The sequence below is a fragment of the Denticeps clupeoides genome, chromosome 13, assembly GCF_900700375.1.
Source record: "Denticeps clupeoides chromosome 13, fDenClu1.1, whole genome shotgun sequence".
In the NCBI taxonomy this organism is placed as follows: Eukaryota; Metazoa; Chordata; class Actinopteri; order Clupeiformes; family Denticipitidae; genus Denticeps; species Denticeps clupeoides.
In genome coordinates, this window is record NC_041719.1 from 17,487,487 (window position 1) to 17,514,110 (window position 26,624).

The following is a 26,624-nucleotide window of genomic DNA, read 5'->3' on the forward strand; positions in this document are numbered from 1 at the left end:
CGTTGTCAGGCATGTTTTCTCCCTGTTCGCCGATGCTGGACTGGCCTGGGCTGTTGCAGACACCTCGCTGACACACAACTTTCACTAAGTGTTCTGGTTCGGTAACCATGTGATGGAAAGTAACACACACACGATCTGAGTTATAGCATAGCTTGTTTATTTTTATACTTTTTTTTTGCATAGGGAAACATACTCACTTCCAGTAATGTATTCATGAGCATTTTGCTAACCGCAATGGCTGAATATAATGTTATAATGAAATATTGTCAAAGCTGTAAATTTATTCCCCACACCAGTCATAAAACACATGGCATATTTAGTTTATGCATGAGAAATAAGAAGCTCCTTTTTCCCATATACCTAAAAAAATCTTGGAAAAATGATTACCAACTTTTGCTGAAACAAATTTAACCCTACAGTCATATGATCAGTTCAATAAGGAAAGAAAGTGATGAAAAGGTGTGTCCTAACGCCTCGTTCTGCTGGATCAAGTGGATTTATCAGAACTAAATGTCCACATGCTCTGTACTGGTGTGAAGTATGTATGTCTGTGCAGCAAGCAAGCGATAATGAGTAACTACTATGGTAATATTTTTTAAAGAATAATGAAGAATGAAAAAAAAATAAAATCCTTAAAATTTAACACTGCATTAGAATGTTCTCTGAGAAACATCTCAACCTCATCCCTTCTCAACCAAATCAACACATCTTCAAAAACAGCATGCTTAAAAAAACAACAAAAGAACTGAAGGACAATGTGCATCATCATGATGGGGGCACCTTAAATCAGAGCCGATACCAGATCTCAAATTCAATGTCTAATGGCCCACATTCACAATATAAGGTTTTAATAGAGCACATTCTGCAAAAGGAATCACTTACATGGCGAAAAGAAATCAGTATCTGCACTGTTGATGGTTCTTCTTTTGACGGGTGCCTGCCACCCATCATTGAAACCTATTCATTCTACATGGTAAGAAATCTGGGAAACATAAACCAGTCCAATAAAGAGAGAAAGTAAATTTTTTAAAACTCATACTGCTGAGAATGAAAACATTTAACCAGTCAAAAAGAGTAAGAAAGTTAGCAGTAAAATGACAGGCACTGCTTGTTCAAAGAATTTTTGGTATGTATTCACTTACTTATAATTTAGCAATTTCCTGCTGGTTTACTGAAAGAAAACAAAGTTACATTTTGGCCACATTTTTCTTATGTGACTGTACCACTTTATTCCATAAAAAAACATTAAGGGGAACTGACCGCCAGTTTCTGCAACTCTTTAGCGGTTTTCCCTACAGATTGCATAAAAAATGATTAGTTTAAGAATCAAAAAGTTGTGTTACAAAAAAGGAAAGGATGTTTTAAAATTTCCTGCTCTTACTGGCACAGCTCACCATCCACACAGCCAAGTGACCTCACCTGCACACACAAAGAGCCCATGCAAGCCATATATAGCGTTGGCAGAAGACGCCAGTGCCGTGTCCCTAAACAAACCCTGAAGAAACATGGTTGAAGTTTTCCAGTCAATAATAGAATGGCTTAGTCAGAATGGCTTTTGTCATTCATGTTTTTTTTAATTATTGTAACATCAAGTATAATAAAAACAGACGGGTGCGAATGAATATCCAAATGTCTTTTCAAAAGCCTGCAATTTTTTTGTCCTGCATGTTTAGTCCGCATAGCCCTTACTTCAGTTAAAGACCCGGCATCATAAAAAGGATTTTGTCATAAAAATTCTGCTTTTGTGCCCTGCTGCATATTGACTCCTGCAGAACTGGTATAGTGGAAAATGAATTTAGTTAAAATAACATGAATTTATGAGGTCAGTTTAGGGAGCTCACCATATCACCTTATTATAGTGAAGATTTATCAAGCTAAAAATGACAGCGAATGTGAAATGAAATGAGGAAGATGAGGCTCAATGAGGCTCAAACACAAACTAGCATGACACGGTAGCAAAATTCTGCTGGTGAGATTGAGGTAATGAGGATAAGAATGACCTTGACTTCTGAGCACAAGTCCAGCGTTACAGATACTGAATGCCAGCAGAATTAACCAGAAAAAGTTATTAATATTAATAGTTGCTGTGGTTATGCAGGTCAAAATTAAGGGACAGGCCACCTTTTTATTTTACCGGGTCTTTAAGAGATAGATAATTACAAGGTACCATTTGATTCCAGTCTTAGGAGTGTCTGGTATGAACACTGAAAAAGTGATAAGCTCCTTCATTTCGTTGCTGTTGTTTGAATCAAATTTCATAGGCTCTGTCCTGAAGAACTTGTCCAGCCCTTTATGCAAGAAAAACATGGCATCTAAGGAGTTAAACAACGAGGTACACAAATCACAGTAGAAAGCGAGGTGAGGAACACGGTAACACACAGGAACCTCACCACCAAAAAATTCCTCTCCCTCCTCCTCATTCTGTGGCAAACCTGAGTTTTTTTTTTTACTATATAAATCCGTCAGTGTCAGTGGGTGCAAATGCAGTTTCACACCTCCACCATAGCGACTTGTTACAAATCAGCTTTCCTCAAGTTGCCAACACTGTGAGTCTTAAGTTGCCATGCCTCATTGCTGACCAGACATAGTATGCACATCCCCGAAGACACGCTAAACATCACAGAAGGCCTGTTTCGGACAGCGCATCCTCAAGTTACAATATTGGGACATTCACCGTGGGACTGTGATGAAAAAGGCACTCGAGACAGAGCAGGACGTCCAACCTGAACTTACAGTACTATGCTGAATGTCAGCCCTGCCGGTGATTGTCCAAGAGAGGTCAAAGACTGTGGATGTGCCAGATCAAATCTCACTAATCCAAATAAGTACCATTAAAAACTGCCGAGGATGTAATGGGGAATTCATGCCAAAGGCACGACAAAATGAAACAAAAAAGGAGCAGCTATTTTTCCTCTTTCACTTACAATATGCCTTATTAGGTTGAGAAGTAGAAATATTTCCAGAGATGCACATCAAAAACTACTCTTAGACAAAAAACAAAACAAAACAAAACAACAATACCAAGATATCTAGTGCAATCTTCCAAAAAGTTTAAAAACCTTAATAGCTTGCACAACAAAAATAAAATCAAATTATCAAAACTGTTATTTCTGGGAAAAGAATGACAATGGAATTTGCATATCCCCTTGAAGGTGAACATTAGTTTAAAATGACGACAAGTGATGCTGAAGTTACTGGAGCCCACTCTTCAGGCTGAGAGCCCGGAAACAGGTACCTTCTTTAAAAAAGGCTCACACCAACCACAATCAGATCCCTCAGAAGGAATTCGCATTAACTGTGGCTTGGCCACAAGCTTATATCAGCTAAATGGAAACACAGAACGAGAACATAGATTTTTCATACAAAACTCTTTTTTATATGTACATTTATCTTATTAAATCATTCTACATGGTATACTGCAAGAATTTATACACAGGATAATGTGTGCAAAATGTAACAATTAAACAATAAGCACAACACAAAATGACACTATAAAATAGTTAAGGGTTCAGAAGTAAGATTGGATAATATTTTACATGCACCCATTAATGCATATTATTGTCAAAGTAAGTTCAGTCATCACCTGTGGCCATTTTTTAAAAAAAAAGGGGGTTTTAAGGGGCAAAAGGAACCTGCTGTACAAAAAAATGTTTCAATTATTCGGATTCTGTCTTGGGAGAAGGCGGTTACAAAAAAATATATATAAAATGAAAAAAATATAATAATAATAATAATAATAATAATAGAGCGCAGGGGAGAAGATGGCATGCTGCAGACCTATAGCAGGACCACTGTGCTGGGTAGGCTAGGATGGCGTCGGACCCCTGTCCTTGTGTGCCCAGGCCACACCCAGGTTGGAGGATTGGCAGAGTGAGAGAGATGAGAGAGTGTGGAGCAGTGCAAATCTTCACAGAACAGGTGCTGAGGCAACGCAGTCTGCCCTCGGGCAACAAGTGCATCTTTTTTTTTTTTACTTTCCATTCGGGTCTCTAAGTGTTGGAGGGAATTCAGACAAAACATAGGATCAGGTTGGATCAGGTTACGAACTGAGCTTGCAAATGTCACATATCATGATGCACAGAAAGATGTCAAGGATTAGTTTTGCATGGATGTATTATTTATTCCGATTTTCGTGCTCTGAGCCCCTTAATGAACAAATGGTCAAACTCTTGCCCCATCACCTGCCCTGCTTAAAATATAAAATTGCTTGCTGAGTGACAACAGCATCTGGTTTTGTTGCAGGAGAGTTGTATGTGTTTGATGGAATGCTTTTTTTTTTTTTTTGCTTCAGCACTCCACTTCAACCTGGGTCTGCACCGGGGCACATAAACCGTCATTTCCAAGATCTTAAGACGGGCATGTAAACAATACCTCTTGTTCTGCCTTTTTTTTTTTTTTTTTTTTTTTTTACTTAAAATGCTTAATAGCTACCAGCAAACCTTTATAACTACGAGCACTGCAATATCCATTGCTGAAACAATACTGTACACTGCATCACATGGCCATTAGGCCCCGCTGAAAAAAATTACACAATATCTTCTCTTATCCTTAATACTCCGGTTACACTATGCAGTAAGAAATTATAAATTACCATCTAATTTCTCATTTTAAAAAGAATGAAAAAAAAAATGCTATAGAAACACTGGTGACGTTTCTTTTTTTTTTTTAATCAGCATGGCAGCTGTGAATGAGTGAATTTGTCAACTTCCATTCAGATCATGGAGGCACTAATATAAAATTCAGCTACATGTTATCACAAAAAATCATATGACTTAAAAGGGATCATCCACAGTAATGGACGTTGTGCTGTGAAAAGACCACCAGTTTCTGTTTTACTGCCTGGACTTCATCTTTTAGCTCACAGCATGAGAGGAATTCCACAGAAAATTGTTGTAGTCTGGGTTAGACAGATATTGGAATTATGTCTATGGGAGTATCTAGCGTACTAGCATATCACTCTCTGGGAAATTTGAGATGGATGGACACCTCATGCGATATTGCATTTCTCAACAGTTTCTGTGCAAGCCTTCTTCGCAAACACCAAAGATACAAGTAGTGCTCGACTGATGCATTCAAGAAAAAATTCATTTGAATTCTTTGAGTTGACTAAAGTTAGCGTTTTTTCTTTTTTTCTTCCTTCCTTCCTTCCTGTCATTTTTTTTACTCTCCCACTCATCCAAGACTTGCAGCCCTCCCCACATTTCCAGACACATCTGCACTCATATTTACAATCTGGGAGAGACAGCAAAGTGCCATAGTAGATCAGATTATTCAAGTCCTCCTCAGTCAACTGATCACATTCTTTGCTCTCGCTTTCTAACTCATGGTCACTGACGCTCCTAAAGAAATTAAATCAGAGTACAGTCACACACACACACACACACACACACACTCACACATGTGAAGCGCAACACACAGCTTAACAATGGTAAATGCAAGAAGACAGTGTACATTCTACACAATAACTTGTCATGGAAAACTGAAATTATTTCCAGTCATGTTTCCCCCCCCCGCAAAATACTTCAGAATTCAACCTCCGCTCTCTACAAGGAAATACAAAAATCATAAAGTCTACCACAAATTTGAACACATGGCTTCAAACACATTAAGAACATGAACAACAAGGGGGCTTGATTTTCGTTACGGTTAGAGAAGTGCTGAGACAACCATTCCTGTATGAACTACAACAGTCTGAATCTCAGCAGCTCAGTACTTTACAATCCTATTCTGTGCAAAGACTCCTCACACTGTCAGTGACACGACACCTAACTAGCCCTGATCCCCACTACCAGAGCAGCAGCCTACACCACAAGGGGAGAAAATGACATGGCGCTGAATCGGATGTCTTCCTATTTGGGTCACACAGAGGTCGCACAAGATCCACTAAACTCTTCTTCTAAGTGATCAGTACATTCTAATTCCTTCGCAAAAAGTAATGATAAATGGGTAATTCAACTGATGACTACTGGTATTGCATATATCACATAGTATCATAGAAGCAGGAAGACTGCGACATGAGCAGAAAAGCCACAGGAAAACAGAAAAACAGACAATAAAATCATGAAGCTCAACAGGTAAAAAAGAGCACTGGTTTCATGCAATGGAAGGAAAATTACTGTTCTTATAAAAACGGGGCAACAGGTATAAATAACCCAGTTTGCAATTCCAAAAAAAAAAAAAAAAAAACTGCCACTAGTCTTATCTGTTAGATCTAATTGGATAATGGCAAGCAATCAAACATGCAGCATTATTGTTTTTTTTTTCCTTTTTTTGCAGCGACACTGGTTACATCAAAATAAAATAATAATTTACATTTTCAATCATGTATTATTGTTCTTAACTAAAGGCAAGGCACATAATGTGTTATATAAAATATCGTGCAAAGTAGAAGAGGGATAGGGAATAAAAACCAAAGGAAATGTGGTAAAAAGGTAGAACCCATCTGTATAATTGGCTCTCTGTCCCATGGATTTGAGAAAGGTTGGGGGGAAGCTTGAGAAGGGTACTAAGAGTATCTGCCATGCACCTGTGTCTGCTCTAAGGTGGTCTTTTAGCTTAAATCTCACTATTATCTTTTGAAAGCACCATGCATTTTATATATATAGACTGTATATATATAGTTACTATATATATATATAGTAACTATATATATATAGTTAGTTATATAGAAGATCATTTCATATAAGCACCATTTAAAACAAGTCATTGTATGTATTATCTTTACAAATCTGGGTTTAGGTTGCAACTCAACCAATTTTATGCTTGCCATAGCATAGCAAATAAGAGGGAAATTAAAAAGGTTAGGAGAGAGTAACCAGTGTGTCTGGATCTTTGCTGTAATCAATATCTCTATATATAGCTATGATATGTACTGGTTTTATCACGTTGATGCTGATAGCAGGGAAGGGTGTCTGTTCCTTCGCAAGTTCAGGAGGAAACATCTAGAAGGTGCATGTAAGGGTTTTAGGGCTGAGAGCTCTTCTCCATGATGGCTCTCCGCTCTCTATCACAAGCTTCCTGTCCCACCATTTTGTGGCCAACCAAAATTGGATTCAGGTTCATATGACCACAAGGAAAAGAAACAAGCAGTAGAACAAGCCAACAAACTAAAAAAAGGAACTCAAACTCTTGCAATGTCTTAGGCACTTTTCATGGCTTTGAGATTTGGGTTTGGAAGAGGAGTCTGAAGCCTTGATGTTGCTTTAGATCAGCTTCACAGATGCCTGTTGGATCAAGGTGGTAACTGATGCCAGTCAGGTGTCTGGGCATGCACAAGATGGTCCAAAGAAGCTGGTCATTCACTTCCTCCACAATGATTTCTATAAGCCATAATCCAGCCACACACACAAGAACAAGGGGACCCGCAGTGCTGGTGGCCTCCATTCCATCTGTGCTTTGGTGGCACAATTTGCTTTTCACAGTCACTTATCCAGTCAAATCTTGTGCCGTCTGCCTCAGAGATCACAATGCTTTACCATGGTTTCCAACTGGATCAATTATGATGCATGATGGTAAAGATAAATCATTAGAAAAATCATTTTCCAAATCTGCTTTTCTCTCATCTGATTGACATGTGGAGACTGACAGCATGGTTCAATTGTTCTGATCAGTTCAAGAAAGCTGATGCTTAATATTAATGTACCCTGCTGTCAAAAAAAAACAAAAAAAAACAAATAAAAGCTATTTCTAAATTGCAGCACATGATTAGATCAAAATATATCTGCAACATATATAACAAGTAGTGCAATGTGAGTAATTTTCAATGTAATTTAAAGTCAAAATGACACCTTAAAGTAAGACTAATCCTTTTCATGCCCAATACTGTCTTAATGGTGACATAAATGTCAGTTGGTGTTGCCCCGCAGAGTATAGACCAGTGGTTCCCAATCTTTATTCTTTCTCCAGGACCCCCCTTTTGTTGCTAAATTTTCCCCACTGGAATCTATCTGAAACATTGTAATTCATAGAAAACATCAACTTCAACGAAATAAATAATAATGTGACAAATCACCTTTACAGTTTCTGAAAAATGTCATTTGCTTGCTACAGTCCCCTTGGGAACCCCTGGTATATACTATGCCTCATTGTCACTGCTCATCACAAATGGTTAGATAGGCCTAGTCTTAGGTTGAGGGGCTGTAAGATTTTGAAAAAAACACAGTGGGCAACGGACCTACTTGTTTTCCTGTCGGTCAGTGTGTGCATGTGTGTATCTTTGTGCCTGTGTTTAATTGCGGCTCATTGTCACAGATGTAGAAATATAATATGTCAGTGTTTTGTTCTTTTTCTTTTGAAAAGGCCTACGTACACATTGCTGAACAGAACTCTCTCTCTCTCTCTCTCTCAAAAAAGAAAAATAAAAAACCCTAAAACAAAACGACTGACAGATTCATGATTGTCAATAAAACTGGATGAAAAGCTGACTTCCATCAAAATATTGAAGGTTGAAGGGAAGCTGTTCGCCGGTCAGAAATGCTCCACATCGCACCCAGCTACTTTCAAAGAGCAGGGATTGGCCTAATTCCCTATCCCATGGACAAGTGTCATCTCTCTTCCCTGTTGATTACGAAAATAAAGGATACTTATTTTGCATATATGAGAAAGCAGCACCGTAGCAGAGGGAGGGTTGTTGAGGAGGGGCATCCCAGGACATGGGAAAGCTTGCTGGGGTGCGCTGGGGTAGTGTCTCTGCCCCCAAAGTTTGTTTGGCTGCCCCAAAATATCCTCTTCTCTCCTCTTGACAACGTCTGTGTCTTTTCTTCTGCCTCTCTGACGACACTCAAAAAGGTGTACTGAAGCATCTTCTATATTGATATACATATTTAAATATATGTGCATGCATATATTTAAATATATATATAATATATACTTTATGTATATACACATATACTGCATGTATATGTGTATAAAATTCCCTCTCGCATCTTGTTGACTATTTTCTTCTGAGTTCCACAAATCTGATGTATCTCAAATCCAAGTCCATGCCCCTGACGTCTGTTCTTGGGTCGATCAGTTCCCTAGATACCAGGACTGAAAGAAAGGAAAAAACAAGAGAAAATTTGAATGAGTGATTAGCATTAGGATTAAATGTAGAATTTGCTACATGGATATATAAAAATGGCAGGTGACAAAGAACTTATCTCTCATGAGGATGAGTAATGGAACTAATTTATGCAACTCATTAAATATAATTAACATTCACGTTACATGCTTTCTCAGTAGGTGGTAGAGCTTTCTGCCAACATTTTCTCCATATATTAGATAAATTCACAAACATTGCAACTAATATCTAGGCCGTCCTAGTTACCTTTTATGCCCCAACCTCAACATTTTCAAAGAAGGTTTATGTCATTTTATGGAATTCCAGCAGCCTTTGGGACCACTGATGCACTACGACATGTAAGTTATTCTGGACCCTGCAGCCAGTGTAAGACTTACCAAAACAATCAATCAATCTCAATCTCTGAAGCTACAGGTTCGAGTGAAGACTCAGTCTCACTATATGAAGGATTTTACTAATATTTTAGAACCCTGAACCATATTAATTACTTTAATATGAACTATACTGTTGACAAACTGGTTTTGAGCTATATAATAAATAAATGGTGTCTGATCATAATGCAAACTCATAATGCAATATTAGAATTTAGGTTATTTTATGATCTTGAAATATTCACATAAAGAAACACGAAGCCAAAAGTATTCAAAGCAAAAAGTATAATTACACTGAAATACATAAAATGCGTAACATAAACTAGAACTTTGAAAACCTTGAAGAATACAATGCTTAGATATATAAAAACCTAATATATAAATAAAGCCGGACAAATCTGGCCAGGTCAGTGTAGATGGATCGCTCCTTCCAAGTGCTCTGCAATAAGTGTCTCCTCCCTTAATGGGCTCCAAACACTTAGCAGCAGTCAGGGCAGAGAATGAAATGGAGCCATTAAAAATAATATGGAGTAAAGGAGCTGTTAAAGCCAGTGCAGGATCCCAGCAGGAAGACGTCCAAACCTTTTAAAAAGCATAATAGGATTTTGGCTGCAGCCTGCAGACCACTGAAGTGGCTTAAAATTTGACAAGGCTTAAAAAAGAACCAAGAAACAAAGAAAATAAATAAATAAATCAAACTCTAGACCCTTTAAGCCCCCAAACTCAACTTTTCAAAAAAGGTTTACGTCATTTTATGGAATTCCAGCAGACATCTTTAACTACACCCTACTGTATTCATTTAAAAGGCTAAATATTATATACACACACACAGACACATGCACACACACACAGTCTAAAACCAGTCTAAAGAACATGAAACCAAACATCAGAGATCTTGTGGAGTACCCTAATGCCAACTCCAAATGTATTGATTATGATGTGAAATGATGTGTCAACATATGGTAAATAAAAAAATCTAAAGTGAAAAAAGGAAAGGCTATTTAGGTGTCCATGAGAAATGGGCAATGAGAAAACAGGAGTTGCGGGGAAAAGTGCTTGGAAATGGAGATTCAAAAAGAAGTGCTGAGGTCCAGGGAAATGAAACCCAAGCCACATGAAAGCCCTGGCGTCAGTGTTCACAGGGCCTGCCTGGCTTGTTTAATTGGAATTTCAAGTTGGAGTTTGCCAGTTAATAGTGAAGGCCGGGTTCGCCTGCCAAGAGAACAGGCTCTCAGGACCCTACTGTGTGTTGACTTCATTTGGGACAGCAAAGACTAAGACCACAGATTCAAACAGGCTGTGTATATGGCTGAATACAAATAAAAGGAACTATATTGGCTTCGGGAAGATCGAACTGGTCTAATTTTATTCATGTCAATTATTCAACTGCATGCTTTCCAACGGAGCCAGGGAAAATATGAATACCAAAAAACAGATGAGATTATACTTTAATAAATGCTGTGATTGTTGCTCATGCTTTGGCTTCAGAGAGGATATGGAACCAAAGAAAACTTTTATGTAATGTAAAAATGATCATAATAAAAAGGCAAAGGCTAAATTGTCCATAGGTGTGTGTTAGTCAATGGTGCATGACTAGTGTGTGTGCCCAGCCTGCAAGAGTCCCGCCCAAAATGGGCTTCACCAACTCTGACTCTAATATGGACTAAGCAGTCAATTAGTGAGTGAATGAGTATTAAAGTGCTTCCTCTGGCATTCTGTACACTGGTTTTACAATATTTGTGTAGTATATGGCACTTTTGTATACTAATTATACAAATGTGTCATGATGAGGACATTACCTGGTGTCCCGTGTCTAGTCTGCTTAATCTCCTTCGTTCTTATCAGATGTATTATGTTATAAATGTTCCTGTATGTTTCTAGTCCGTGTGCGTGCATTATCTAAATCCTGTCACCCGGTTCTGTGTCATTATTAAATCCCTGTTTTTTCCCCCCCAGAGTCAAGCGTTTGTGTCCCACCATTTTTACCATGGATCACACCAAAAATGGTAAGGACATCAAATGATTCGTGTAGCTATATGGACACGAACAATAGCAATCTGAGGTCTGCAATTGAGCAATAGGTTGTATGTACATTATATTTAGGAAAAATGCAGCTAGAGCTATGAAATTAGTTCATTAAATATTCCTCTCTGCGAAGTGGATCTCTGCTTTCTGTTAAAATTACTACATGCGGTTCTCATTTAGCACATGCTTTTCCCACTTATTCTACTGGAATAAATATATATTTAAGCTCCTCTGGAGCAGCCAGGCATGGCTCAATATATTTTCAGGTTACATTACAGAAACATCATCTTTTCTCATCATCACAGCCTCCAGTGACACACAAATGTTGTGATGACACACAATTTTTTTTATCGTTTACGGTAGCTTACAGATGGTCCACTAATGCAGCTTTTTGCACAGACATGGTCTCGTTGAATGACCCGAGTCACTTTACACCATGTGTATTTTTTGGGGGGGGGGTCACTGTGCTGAGTGCTGTTTAATGAACGCTTGGCTCCATCCAGCCACAGTGCTCATTCTGGCAGCAGCGCTGCAGTTTAATATAACCCTCAGTGACAAGCCTAATCAGAGCACAGCAGTGTGATGGGACAAATGGGGCGGGCTGTCAAAGTAGCCAAACAAACAAGTGTTGACGCTGAACAAGAACTGTCTCATGATATTACTAGTCACGTACATTTACGGCATTTATCAAACGCCCTTATCCAATCAGTAGCTACAGGGACAGTCCCCCTGGAAACACTCAGGGTTTAATATCTTTAGCAGGGACACAATAGCAGTAAGTGGGGTTTGAACCTGGGTCTTCTGGTTCATGGGCAAGTGTTTAAGCCACTAGACTACTTCCACATGGATGGAAACTGGGAGGCTCAAGCTCCAGATGAAATTTGTATAGCGATAGATCATGTCTTGAAATTAACAGATTTTGAGGTGGTGGTAGCTTAGTGAGTTAGATACTCCCCGAGAATCAAAAATGAGAATCAAACCCCACTTACTACCATTGGGCCCCTGAGCAAGACTCTCTCAAGGGGGACTGTAACTACTGAGTATAAGTCGCTCTGGATAAGGGCGTCTGATAAATGCTGTAAATGTAAAATGTATAAATGTATTATTTAACAGCTGTGAATTAGTCACAGTTTATTTCAAGAATCAACCAGCCTGGTTGATCTGCTGTGGCGACCCCTGCCATGGGTGGTCGAGGAAAAATAATTGGCAGGATTAAACACCTCTGTAATTAATATCTTGTTTCCAATGATTAATTATGTACTGGGACATTGAGCATGATGCGGGGACTCACCTTGGGGGGACACCAGCCCAGCGATGGGTGTATGGGATGTATGATGTGTAATAATGCTTGGTTGAAGTGTGGCAATGTCAGCAGTGTCATGAATTTTTTCCTGGACGGGACGGCAGTACGGATAAAATGTTTCCCACGCAGTCAGATTCATTTTGTGGTGGCGCAAGTTTACTTATTCAGCACCATAACTTGGAGCTTTTAGTCTGAAAGCCCATGATGGGAAAACAAGGCAATGTTTTGTGTGCACAATTTATATTTGAAAATTGTGAGTGAATTAGTTATTTTAATAATATGTTAACAGAGCAGGAGACAGCTGAGTGCATACACGTGCTGCATGTAGCACAACAATGAAATTGATTCTACCCAGTTTTTATTACAAAAAAAAGATCTGACTGTTGGGGAATGCTGAAATGGTGACATGGTGCCACAAATAAATATTTGTGATGTTTGGGTCATCCATCCTGTACTGCTGTGCTTTCTATACCTGGTTAAAATGTTTACACCAATCCACATAGTGCATGCCCTTTGACATTTAACACTGGAAAGAATCTGAACCCCACTCCCCCACGACTCCACCTCGTGGCCCAAATGATCCTTCCGAGGAAAACTATTTTGGAACCTATAAACCGTTTTTAATATTTATGGGCAGCTCAAAAAGAGTCTGGGTCTGACAGCCAATGCACGATGATTCATCAATTCATCATTCTAGCTCACCTTATCAACTTCATCCATTTTGTATTTTACTTCCCATCACAAGAAAATCAGTAAAATGATAACTGAAGGAATATTTTGGACCCTGATCTATTAAAAATAAATGAGGCATATTGAAAACAGGAGAGCTTTGGACCTAGAAATCTGTGACATAATAACTTTTTTGCTTGAATATTTTTGTTGCTGATATGGAGACACGTGTCTATTAAATATCTCTCTATTCTTTTCCTTCAGCTGCTCCCGTTAGGGGTCGCCAACCGGTCTGTATATCTTTTTTTTTTTTAGAACTTTGTTATATCGACATAGAATTTTCAGAAATCACAAAATACTCCATTACACAAAACCACTGAGCATACAAAGAAGTCCGAAAATAAAAAAAGAGGTCTATTCATTAAATAAAACTGTATCAGATCATGAGACTGTATCAGATCATTGATTTTAGCGCCAACTTTGATGCTTTGTTTGCATTTGTCACATCGGGCAGAGGTCAAAATAGGTTTATTTCAAGTAACGTCATGCCAAGGTGCGAAATTCATGTGGAGGCTAGGAACTGTATTAGTAATGATCTGCTGCCTGAAAACAGGCAATGTTTTGTGTAGTTTACAACTTCTCTAGTTGTTTGAACCGAGAAAAGGACAAGTGACTCCAAAATGACTCGAAATCGGTACAAAATTGCATTTGTTACCCTAGATTGGTTGGATTGGTTTTCTTTTCCACAAATAGCAGACCGTTGCAGTGTGATGCGCCCCCACCGAGAGCTTGTGCAACACTTAATACTATGTTGGCATAAAAATGTAAACATTGAAAAATTGATAAACATCTGCCATTCTGGTTGTTCCAATTTATGCACATAAATAATTTATATATACATATACAGTGGGTACGGAAAATATTCAGACCCCCTTAAATTTTTCACTCTTTGTTATATTTCAGCCATTGGCTAAAATCATTTAAGTGAATTTTTTCACCACACACAATGTACACACAGCACCCTATATTGACAGAAAAATACAGAATTAATGACATTTTTGCTCATTTATTAACAAAGAAACACTCATATATTTAACCCAGGTGCTGTCTATTTTATGAAGAACTCCAAGATGGTGAGAAAAAAAGATTCTCTGGTCTGATAAGACTTTTGGCCTTTATTCTAAGCAGTATTTGTCGGGAAAACCAGGCACTGCTCATCACCTGTCCAATACAGTCCCAACACTGAAGCATGGTGGTGGCTGCATCATGCTGCGGGGGGGGGGGGGGTGTTTTGCAGCTGCAGGGACAGGATGACTGGTTGCAATCGAGGGAAAGATGAATGCGGCCAAGTAAGGGGATATTAAGGGGAAATTTCGTCCAGTGCTCAGGACCTGAGACTGGACCAAAGGTTTACATCCCAACAAGACACTGACCCTAAGCACACAGCTAAATTAAGGAAGGAGTGGCTTTACAACAACTCTGTTACTGTTCTTGAATGGCTTAGCTAGAGCCCTGGATTAAACTGAGCATCTCTGGAGAATCTAAAAATGGCTGTCCACCAACATTTACCATCCAACCTGCCAGAACTGGAGAGGATCGGCAAGGAGGAATGGCAGAGGATCCCCAAATCCAGGTGTGAAAAACTTGCATCTTTCCCAAAAAGATTCATGGCTAAATTAGTGCTTCTACTAAATACTGAGCAAAGGGTCTGAATACTTAGGACCATGTGATATTTCAGTTTGTTAATAAATCTGCAAAAATATAAATAGAAAAATATAACAAAGAATGAAAAATGTAAGGGCTAAGGGGGTCTGAAAAGTGGCAGTGTTTGCCTAGCCGTTAAGGAAGCAGCCCCGTAATCAGAAGGTTGCCGGTTCGAATCCCAATCCACCAAGGTGCCACTGAGCAAAGCACCATCCCCACACACTGCTCCCCGGGTGCCTGACATGGCTGCACACTGCTCATTCAGGGTGATGGGTTAAACGCAGAGGACAAATTTCACTGTGTGCACCGTGTGCTGTGCTGCTGTGTATCACAATCAATTTACTTTGAGAAAGCATTGCACACAAGAATTCCACTCATTTGCACTATGTCACTCACATTTTTATATCAGCTCGGTCAGCCATGTAAGACAAGAACATGGAGGAGCAATGATTTCTAAACTGGTACACGCAATGCATTTGGTGAAAATATCAGTGATGTATTTAACGAAGGACAGTGTAATATCTGCCTGTATGGAAGTTGTTAAGAGAGAAAACTGGTTGTAACTACAGATCGTAAGTCGCTTTGAATAAGGGTGTCTGATAAATGCTGTAAATGTAAAGAGGAGGTGTTTTTAATATCAACAGTCTGGATCATCTGCAAATCTTTGGGTTCTGTCAAAACCTCACTCACCTCCATGAGATACGGGTCATGGAAAACATTTTTTATATTAATTACCTGTATCGCTGTCTAGACACTGGGTCTAAATTCGGACTCTCTGCAACACTTCATACAACCTCAATAGACGTGTTCTGCATTTGTACTTCCTGTCCTCCATTAGAAAACAGTTGGTTTAAGATTGCAGCGTGGGGCTTGCCGCATTCATTTCATATTCTAGACTGAAAAATTGATCGGAACTAGATCGGCTCTGTGTTTCAGATACCCAGTAAGTAAATTACGTCATTATCCCGACCACCTAGTGGTGCTTCCATTTATGAAACAGAGTGTTATGAATCAAGAGTTTGGAGTTTGTCAATTTATCATGTTTATGAAAAATGCTGATATTCAGTCATGCTGTGAACACATTCCCAAACCAATTTGCATATTAAGTATTGAATTCAGGGTTAGAAAGTCAACACAAAAAAAATGGAAAGGGAAATTTAGAACAAAAAAAAGTCCATGACAGCATGTAGCAACCCAAGCTTTATCTGCAAGTCAATTCCTTACATAGCTAAGGGAACACATTATTCAAATAAAACACACACACACACACACAGATAGAAGAAATCGATTTTCTAGTGCTGCACCACCTGCAAGCCTCTACTGCTACTTTCCTTCTCTGCCCCCTCCCCACCCAAAGTTCAAGTTCATCCTATGATTACATCATGTCTGGTTTCCCTTAGCAACCAGACATCTCTGGACGTGAGCATCCTGGCGAAAGCTCCTCACTAAAGCCTCAACACCACCCTTACAAACAACACATTTCATCTCCCGTGCTCTTGCATCTGTCGGCCCCACTCTGGTGGCGGCGAGGACAGGATTGTCTGAGGCTGTGCCGAGACCGACTGACAGTCCCCCAGACAAAGGAACACCCCCCCACCCCCCAGCCCCATTCAGCTGTTCACCCGGCTACACTAGATTTGCTTTGGCTTCTTTCTCTGTCTCTGGGATACCGTTGAAAGTGCGCAAACTTGGCACGTCCCGGACCCGGATAAGGGGCTGCGCTGTACTGTTTTTGTTGGTAAAAACTTTACTCATTGAACAGACACAGACAGGCGGGAGTCTCTGTTACTGGGTGGTTATCGGAGGTCCAGTGCTACTCACACACTCTCCTTGCTCAGCAGTCTCTCACCCTCCCCTTCTCCTACACCCCTCTGTTCCTCACAGAGGTGCACTTGCACTTTTTTCTTTTTTTAATGGAGCAGCAGGCACTGCAATGCAGCAGGACTCTAAATACCTCGGTTCTGCAGCGCCACAATGGGATGGAGCTAATTGACTGCCTTTCATTCCCTTTCAAATGAGGCTTAATTATAGCCCTTCGTTGAGACCCATAATAAAGCACCACACTCCTTCCACAGCCATCAGGGCAATTACCCAACTTTACATTCAGGGAAGGGATAATGAAAAACTGATGTTCGGTGCATACAACTAAATCAAACCCCAGGAGGCTGAGGAAAAAAAACCTTGCTTGCTGTAAAACGCATGGTCTGATTTTTTCACACTTTGTTTACTTCTATTACTCTTTGGAAAAACAAAGATTCAATTAAAAACCAGTGCAGATGTTTTCACACAAGTTAACAGCTAGGAGAGAAAACTGTAATTAATGTACGTTATGTACTTATTCCTAAGAGCCACTGGGACTGGCTGGCGTGTTCATTCACAGCAAAGCAGCTTCAGTTTGCATCTAATCTATAAATGAAGATGGAGGGAAGGCGCTGACAGTGATAGGTGCAACTACTGGGAGGAAATGACGTACACCTCAGCCGGACATGTGAAATAATGTGGCCTGGCGCAACAAGAGAGTTTCATTATTCTTGGAGTCACCTCATACCTGCGTTTGATACAGACCAGGGTCCCGAGAGCCAATACCTACGAAGGAGCGGTTGGTAGGTGGCGTCCCTGGAGCAGAGTATGCTGGAGAAAGAGAGAGAGAAGGAGAGAAGAGAGAGAGCACTATGAATTTTTTTGCAGCATGCTTTGAAAGCTTTTCCGACATTATGTAATAAAGTCTCTTCATTGGCACCACTCCACTTCCCTCACCAGCGATCAGACGTGAGATGCAGACACAGGCCCATGTGTTTCCAGGGCACGAACCAAGCCAGTGCCAATAAACATCCCCCCATTTTGTTTCTTCTTTGAAGAATCGATAACTGCATAGGCCTGATGAACCAGACCATTGAATACGACTCTGCCGATACAATTATCATATCTGTCCTAGACTCCAGTGGCAGGAATGATCTTCCTTGGCACGCCATCATTCGGAAATACCCTTTACGGCGGCGCCATAACAGCGAGCTAAATTGCCTTGCCTGGTAGGTGTGAACGGAGAGGGAGGGAGGATTCAGCCGAGCGGCGCACCATCTGCAGAGGGTGGGAGGCGCTGTCTGACTGCGCTGCGACGGCCGCAGCAGGCTCAGGGGTGGGTAGACCACAAGAGACGTGGGATGCTCTGCCGGCGTAATGCCTTGTTATGTAAATGGAGCGCCTCGTTAATGAATACATGTCTTAATCACTTGTAAAAGGAGCAAGCTGCCTGCGCCAGATAATTAAGAGGCCAGATGTTTTTTTTTTTTTCACTTCTATTCTCGCTATGGCAGGGAAAGCCCCAGTTCTGTTTATTCATATTTCATTTAGACCACTTACGAACACAGTGCCCACATCACTCAGCTCATTCACACTTCATCCAAAAGCTTTCAAGGGCGTGAAAACGGGCGTAACAGTGGGCAAGAAATGTGACAGCAGCAACAGCAACAATCGGACTCAATCAGTATAACCATTCAACATCTGTCCTAGGGTGTTACAGCAGATCATGGCTTGTAGTGGGACATATCATATGTCCTTTGTGTCACAATATGTCTTGACATGAAGTATACTGATGAAATATGTAATATAGAAATATAGAATTAATATTCCATATTTCTAGAAAACATAATACATATAAAACACAATATACAGAAAATGGCTTTAGAAACTTTTGGGCTTTAGACTGAGCTTTGTGACACCAGTTCGATCTCTGATCAAGTTGTTCTTATGCCAAGTACCACAGACAGCAGCTTGTTATGCGATTTTGTCACTATAAACCATGTAATAATGCTGAATGACACAGTGGCAGTACCACAAGACTTTAGCACTCCTGGGACTCTTCTCAGCCAATCAAAATGCCAGGTCAGAACACCATAAACGACTATGAATAAACTATTTAGCTGCATGAATTCTTTAGTTAGTCAGTGCTGAATGTTATCAGGTGTGTGATAAAGGGGACATTTAACCAATTAATTCAATTTAAAGGAAATTAGACAGCATCACAGATGCCCAAATTGGATGTGAGTGGTACTCTGGATTCCTAAGCATGAACTTTTTCTTTTTGGGGTTTATGTGTTTCATTCATAACAAAATATTAACATATATACAAGCATGCATATGCTGATAGTTCCTTATTTTTCCTGCCTTTATGCTTCGCCTGGTTACATACACTACTGGTCAAATGTTTAAAGAAATATTTCTTATTCGTAGTCAAATTACTTTTTTTAATTTTTAAAATGTACATTATTTTGAATTTAAAAATACCAAAATTATAATCTGTGTTTATAATTATATTGTAAAATAGGGACGCAATACCAGTCTTCTAACCAATGCCTAATCACATTACACCTCATGGGACGGATTCTTTACTGCTCCTCTAGAGTTTATCTTCAGACTCATACTTTTTGGAATTGATGCCCAACGTTCGTCGTTCGTCTAACTGCAGCACTGAAATGGTTTTTTTGAATGATCTTGTTTTTTCTATTTCATCCCAAGCTTGATGATTGCTGTGTCTGACATACATTACTTTTAAATGTAGTCTCAAATGCAAAACCGTATTAGGAAGCCCAATCAGCCACTACATTAGTAAGTCTTTGTAATGGATGTTAATTTCATGCCAACTGAGTGCACATTACCAGCTCATCAACCTGTGGTCTGCATTGCAACTTGACTCAAAGAGACATCTGGGCCTTGGGGTGTTCTTTTTTGGAGCCACTCTTACATTCTGGCCATATGCTAGAGCTCTAATGGGCAGATGCCTAAAGCTATTTTTAACCTTCCATTGCTCCACTTGCAAACAACTGTAATGAATTTATTACCAGACTGATGCACAGTCATCATGCCCACATGTCTTTTATGTGGGCAAAATTCACCAAATGTACCTGGAAACATTCAGAACCCCAAAGTTCAAGAGCCATTAACTGACAAATAATATTTAAAAAAAATCACACAGAATGACCTCAACCACATCTGTGAAATTTATGTAGTCACAGCTACTGTGAAAGCAATGAAAATAGCATGAAAAAATTTTGACAAAATTGAAAACCTTCACATACAAAAACTGACAGAAATTTCACCCTTTCAAATAAGACAACCATGGACAACAAATAATGCTAACTTAAATATTAAGTTATTCAGTGAAGAATAATGGGAGAACAATTGAGATGAGAAGTGACAGAGGACCAAAAGATGGAAGGGGAATTGTTGTTGTGTTCCCCCCAGCTCCACTGCAGTCAGTGAAAATATTGAGCTGTCCTCTATACTTCTTAATTAAATTATCATGATTAATGGCGCAGGGACGGGGACTGGCGCTGAATGTAAAGTACGGCGTTGCACAGAGCTTGGGCTGTTTATCTGCTGTACAGCAAAGACAATGCCTGGCCTCCGAGACACTGAATCATCCCATGTCATCCTTTCAGGGGTAAAAAAAAACGGAGAGAGTGTGTGATGAGTCAATTTACCGGTGTAATCAAAAACAAGAGTAAAACCATTCATATGCACACAGTACACTTACACATACATATACACACTATTCTGGCGGTTATTATTTTTATGGGGTCGTATGAAACTCATCTGGATGGTTCCTTTAACCAGATCACAGATTTTGAGCCAACCATAAATCACCTGCTGCTATTTCGGTTAAGATAAGATGATAGACCTGCTCTGGTGCCAGGGGTCTTTGGCCTGACGGCTAAGTGTCAGCAGAGGGCGGGACGGAGCGGCCTTGGGGTCTGGCCCCACTTACTGGGTGACGTGGGAGAATTGGCTCCTCCTTCAGCGGTGGTGGTGCTGGATTTGGAGTCAGGGGGTAGCGTCAGGCGGGGCATGCCGGGGGGCACTGGGGGTGCCAGCATCTGGGAGGAGATGTAGTGACTGGCCACCTTCACCTGGCCACTGCCGTTCAGCTGCAGATGAGGGGAGAGAGAAAGGGGGGGAGGGGTGAGCTTCAGGGCGAGCGGCACACTCACACCCACGCCGCTGCCGTCCCACTACTAAATGCGGTGCGGCTCGGCTCGGCTTTACTTCTCTCTCGTTCTCCGTCTACTGATCTACACACCAACTTTTAAGCTGCGTCCTGTTCACCCTTTTATGCAGCAGGCAGTAAAAAAGGGTCTCTGGGGGAATCTGAGACCCTCCCCCCGTGTGAGGAAGACTGCAGACTCACTGTCCTGTGATACGACGGCAGGGAGCGAGCCAGCTCCACCACGGCCCCGCCCGCTTGTCCTCTGCCAGGGGCCCAACTGCAGTTGCACTGCAGCACAGGGGGAATTTCAATGACTCTGCAGAACCAGGAGCGCCTGCTGCCCCCCACCCCATCCCCAATAACTGCCTGTCTTGCGTATGGGTGCCTGAGGAGGCGGGTCTGATGAATGGGTCTCGTTCCGTTTGCTGGCCACTGCACCGTGCCAGGCTCAGCGTTGGTGCCAGACAAGACAGGGCAGGGCGGGTGAGGGATCTCCTCCTCCGCCAGCACCGCCCATGCACCCCCGCCACCCAACCAATGGCCCCGCATCAACATGCGCTGTCACACATTTGTCTCTATTGCTGTCTCGGCTGGGGACATGCCCAGGGAACCGTCCTCCCGCCCACCGCAACCAGCAGCGGAAAAACGATTGGTGGAGAGCCGCTGCTGGTGCCGAGAGCCTGCTGACCTGTAGGTATTTATATAAAACATGTGATTGGCTGCATTATTATCAGCCCATGGCCACTGCTGGGATTACTGAGGATGTGTTTGGGGTGCAACACGGCTGGATTTCATGTGTGTCTCGTTCTATTTATGTCTTGGTGAGGGAACAAATTCCCTCATGAAGACCTGAACATCTGAAGTTATGTTTGTCCCCGCTGGAAACATTGAAATTTCATTCTAAGATTTGATTAAGAATGAATAATTTGTGTACCAGCCAGTGTGACCGTTCTCTACAGTATGTGGGTGGTTGCATTGATCTCAGGTTTCAGCGGAGGAACAGAGAGCAGCCGAGCGGGAGAACCGGAGAAAGACGGATTGGGGGATCACAGACCCTCCCCCGGCGTGTCCTGACTCTGAGGTCACCAACTGTAAACCAGCATGACTGAGGCTGAATGCGCCACAGGCTCGACACATACTTTCTACAGCACCCCTATTTTTGTAAGGGCCAATGCTGGCTGGGTTGAAACGGGGCGGCGCTCCGCTGCGGCTGGTGGTGTATTTATGACGAGGCCCTCTGCCATGTTATTTCAGGGCTCCATTAAATCCTCCTGTGTGGCCGGACATTTTTCTCTTCTTTCTTTCATGCCTCTGGTGTGTGCTGGCATGTGAGTTATGGCTGGCTCAGAACCGTTTTCCTGGTCACGCCGTCATAATCGTCTTCACCTCGTGACAGGCTGTGGTTCAGACTTACGGTAAAGAAGCAGTGCTGATGGGTGGAGCTTACCGGGCTGGGCTGTTGGTTGGACGGGTCACAGGCCAGGGAGACCAGGTCTTTGAGGGGATCCTGTGCGCTCAGGTGTGGGGGATAGCGGATGGCCGTGTGGGGGAAGTAGGAGGTGGCCGACTGGGGCAAGATGGGGGTGCTGGGGAAGTGCAACGATGACGAGGGGTGTGGACTTCTGGAGAGGCCTGAAGAAAGCAAAAGGAAAAAAACGAACGCTGCAGACGACCCATAACCTCATTCACATCCAGTTGTTGAGACACAAATTCCCTTCATGTGAGATTTATGAGTTTGAACCTTTACAAAAAAGGGGAAATATGCTGTGTTTATGCTGTGAGCCAAATGCAAAAAGATGAATGTATGAGGCACACAGTCTCTGTCTAACCTTGTTTTCACCTTGGTGTCTGTGGATTAGCTTTACTGCCGTTTTCTGAGAGAAGATAATTCATTTAATTTGGTAAGTCAACTCAGTGTTAATGTAGTAACTTGCTGCGGCTGACATCGCATGGCCAGTCCATTTAAACAGCATCATCTCAAAGACGGTGGAAGAATGCCAGCTGACCCTCCACTGCTAATTGCTCGCTGTAGTCTCTGAATAAATGGACAGCGCTACTTTCTTGCCTACTGATATTCAAACAAGACAACGTTATCTATGCTGATCCTTCATCTCAGCACGATAATCACATTCCGGCACATATGGGATTGCCATGTCCTATCTCTGGTAACAGAGGAAATGGCAGAAACACATAAACTGAGGTGGCTATCAAACAGAATGTGATTATTGCACTGGGTGGCCTTATCATATAGCATTTATAATGTGTCAAATGAAATGCATTGTGGTTTGTGTTTATCTGTATACACATATACATAAAAATAAATACACACACACGAATATATAGATATATAGGGGAGCAGTGTGTAGGGCCGGTGCTTTGCTCAGTGGCACCTCAGTGGCATCTTGGCAGATTGGAATTTGAACCACCAACCTTTTGATTACGGGGCCAACACTGACATGCTGATCGATTTGTATATATGATCTGTTACTGATGTGATGCGCATAATACAGGTATGATGACATGTGTGTTTGAGTGTTGTGTGTGTGTGTATGATATTGTCTGCTCACCACTATGTACTGCGATGACGGGCCGGTGGTGCTGTGTGAAGCTGCCGAGTCGAGGGGAGCTCTCCTGAGGAGATGGACTGTCCATCTCTGTTTTCTTCACTGTGGGGGAAATCCCTGCCAGAGGCAAAGTTAGAGAAAGGAAGAAATGGTTTGTTCCACACCCCATATTGCAGTTGATAGTAACAGAAGGCTGCAGAGATAATTACAGAACCAGGCCACAGGGTGGTGCAGTGAATTGGGAGGACATGAACTCATCTTGCTGCAGTGCATTGCAGTGTACATATGAGGTCATAACCAAAAAAATGGATTATGGACATAAACTAATATTTACCCCTGTGATCAGTAAAAAAAAACATTTCCAAGTGACAAAGTGCATTCAGGGCTCACAACAGGACCGGTTTTGTTTTTTTGCCTTCCAGAGTGCACTTATGAACCTCTGTTTCAGTAATCACTCTGAAATATCGAATGAAATAAGCTGTGTTAAATAAAATGCCAGTATCTGACATTGGAACAACAACAAAACTGGCCAAAGCTATTTTGTCACAAAGATCCAATTAGTCTCTTAAACTTTAGTCCATGTTATCTAAAAAACTTAAACAGATGTTCAGAAAATAAATGCATCTTGAAATTAAAGTACATTAAAGTAGCTAATAAACTACTTTAACTTCAGATTCCAGCTGGATTGATTCTTAACTATAAATGTTCAAGCCACACTCAAGACTTCATTTATTCATTTACATTTACAGCATTTACCAGACGGCCTTATCCAGAGCGACTTACAATCAGTAGTTACAGGGACAGTCCCCCCCTGGAGACACTTAGGGTTAAGTGTCTTGCTCAGGGACACAATGGTAGTAAGTGGGATTTCAACCTGGGTCATCTGTTTCTTAGGCAAGTGTGTTACCCACTAGGCTACTACCACCCTATTCATGTGAATATCTTTACTTATTCAAATTAATAGACTATTTAAGAAGTGTAACGATGAATGTAATCATAACACATATACACTGAATACATTATGATAATGAAAAGTCCACATTACCCATTATTAAGACAAACATTACCAGTCAACTGTGTAAGCAGAGAGATAAATACATCATGTCTGGAAGGTACTTAGTTTCAGAACCAGAATACACCTCCAAGCTGTGATGTGGCGCAGTATCAGATAGCCTGACATTAGTGCTAAAAAATGACATTGGGAGGAGTTGCACTGGAGAGTGATGGAAAAGCATATGTGGAAGCTCCGTCAAAACTGCTGGAAACAAACCACAGTCTGCTCATTCCTGAAGGCTAAAGGACCTAAGACAGTAATCATATGTAACCCTCCAAAATATCACATATTTAAATCTGCATAATTCCATACATACCAGAATTCGGATCATATTCATTTTTGAAGCCTATTTCTGCGATCTATGGGTGCAATCAGGCACATTCACAGGAATCCTAGGTTTCTAATGCAGTCCAACCCTGAAAAGTTGCCAGTTGGACTTTTCATAACAGTAATTATGAAAATTACAACATTTTGCTCATAATACTTATTCCTATAACATGTATAGTATAAAATGTATAGTATTACTACAGTGTATACAATTACGCATTTGTTTACATTACAGTTTTGCACTTGTGAAACATTATCTCCACACTCCAAGCCAATAAATCTACAGGACAATAAGGGCAAAAGAGCGGGCTGGGACTCAAAGTAGCTGGACTGAGTTGAGCCACAGCTTGATGCCTTCATGGGCCTGAATAAATGGTAGCTTTGCAGGAATTTCAATGAGGGAAATACACATACGCACAATGCAACATTGTTACCATCACCACAGAGCTCCCGTTTATTCGCTCTCTTTCATCCCCTTTAAAAAAAAAAAAATAAAAAAAAAACTTAATTCCTTACAACACAAATAAAGCACCAAGCAGGCAGGTGCAGCCGAGCTAAAGAGGTTCTAATTTTGCCAATGTTACCTTCTAAGACTGATTTGCTACCGTTTGCTACCGGCAGTGTAGCTCTGATATCATTTCAAATACAAGACTCCTGCCTCCCAAACAAACGCTACCCGTGCTGCTTCTTATCCCTGCATCCACTGGTATGAGGGCCTTCAGCAAATGAGAACATCAGAACCGTCTAGACAGGAAGGCCAGAGGTGGGCTGGGGCATATTCCTGACAGGGAGGTAGGGTTCCGATCCTTGACCTCACAGCTCTGGTGCCAACACCTTTGTTCCAGGCCATGTTGGACAGCCCAAGGGTTGCATTGGCTGATACTTAAATGAAAGGTACTCTATGCTGAATAGGCATGTATGAGAATATGTGATATTCACACCATTAAAAATCTTTTACAAGCATATAATATTAATAGCAGATTTTACTACCTTGTCCTAAGCAGAACTCACCCTGGCTCTATGAACAATTCAGGTACTGACCAAAAACAATGTGAACACACTAAATGTCTTCTGCAAATGTCTTTCATATTTGCATTGTGATTAACAAATTAGATCCAATTATATTTTATATTTTAAAATACTGAGTGAACATCCTGTCACTATTGGCTTCCTAATTTTATATTTACTCTTTACGGAGTGTCACGGTTTGATACAGGTTCAATTTCACAGCACACAAAACCTTACACTAAAACAAAGTTCATATAATAGATCTGCAGTCTTGATCAGTCTTTTCACTCTGAGATAAAAATTAAATATTGTATACTTTTGTGATATTCTATAAAGCCTCATGCCTTTTGCATTCTATATCTGTAAATAACTCCATATAAAGTATGATATAAATTAAGTGAAAGTGAAGTGATTGTCATTGTGAATCACTGCAGCACAGCACACAGTGCACACAACAAAAACGTGTCCTCTGCATTTAACCCATCGGCCTTAGTGAGCAGTGGGCAGCCATGACAGGCGCCCGGGGAGCAGTGTGTGGGGATGGTGCTTTGCTCA

General features: G+C 40.9%; 1 protein-coding gene across 4 annotated transcripts in view; it reads right to left on the reverse strand.

Annotated features, from left to right (window-relative positions):
* Positions 1 to 140: 140 nt before the first annotated feature.
* The window catches only part of nfic (nuclear factor I/C), an 82,396-nt gene continuing 55,912 nt past the window's right edge, over positions 141 to 26,624 (reverse strand). For 3 of the 4 annotated variants that reach the window (XM_029000153.1, XM_029000154.1, XM_029000151.1), the window contains 5 exons: positions 23,684 to 23,797; positions 22,564 to 22,748; positions 20,898 to 21,057; positions 17,682 to 17,764; positions 141 to 9,030 (listed from right to left, as the gene is read on the reverse strand). In XM_029000153.1, coding sequence (XP_028855986.1) covers positions 9,010 to 9,030; positions 17,682 to 17,764; positions 20,898 to 21,057; positions 22,564 to 22,748; positions 23,684 to 23,797 — 563 coding nt within the window. In that variant the 3' untranslated portion in view covers positions 141 to 9,009. The remainder of the gene's footprint in view (positions 9,031 to 17,681; positions 17,765 to 20,897; positions 21,058 to 22,563; positions 22,749 to 23,683; positions 23,798 to 26,624) is intronic. The other variant, XM_029000155.1, reaches the window with a different exon arrangement.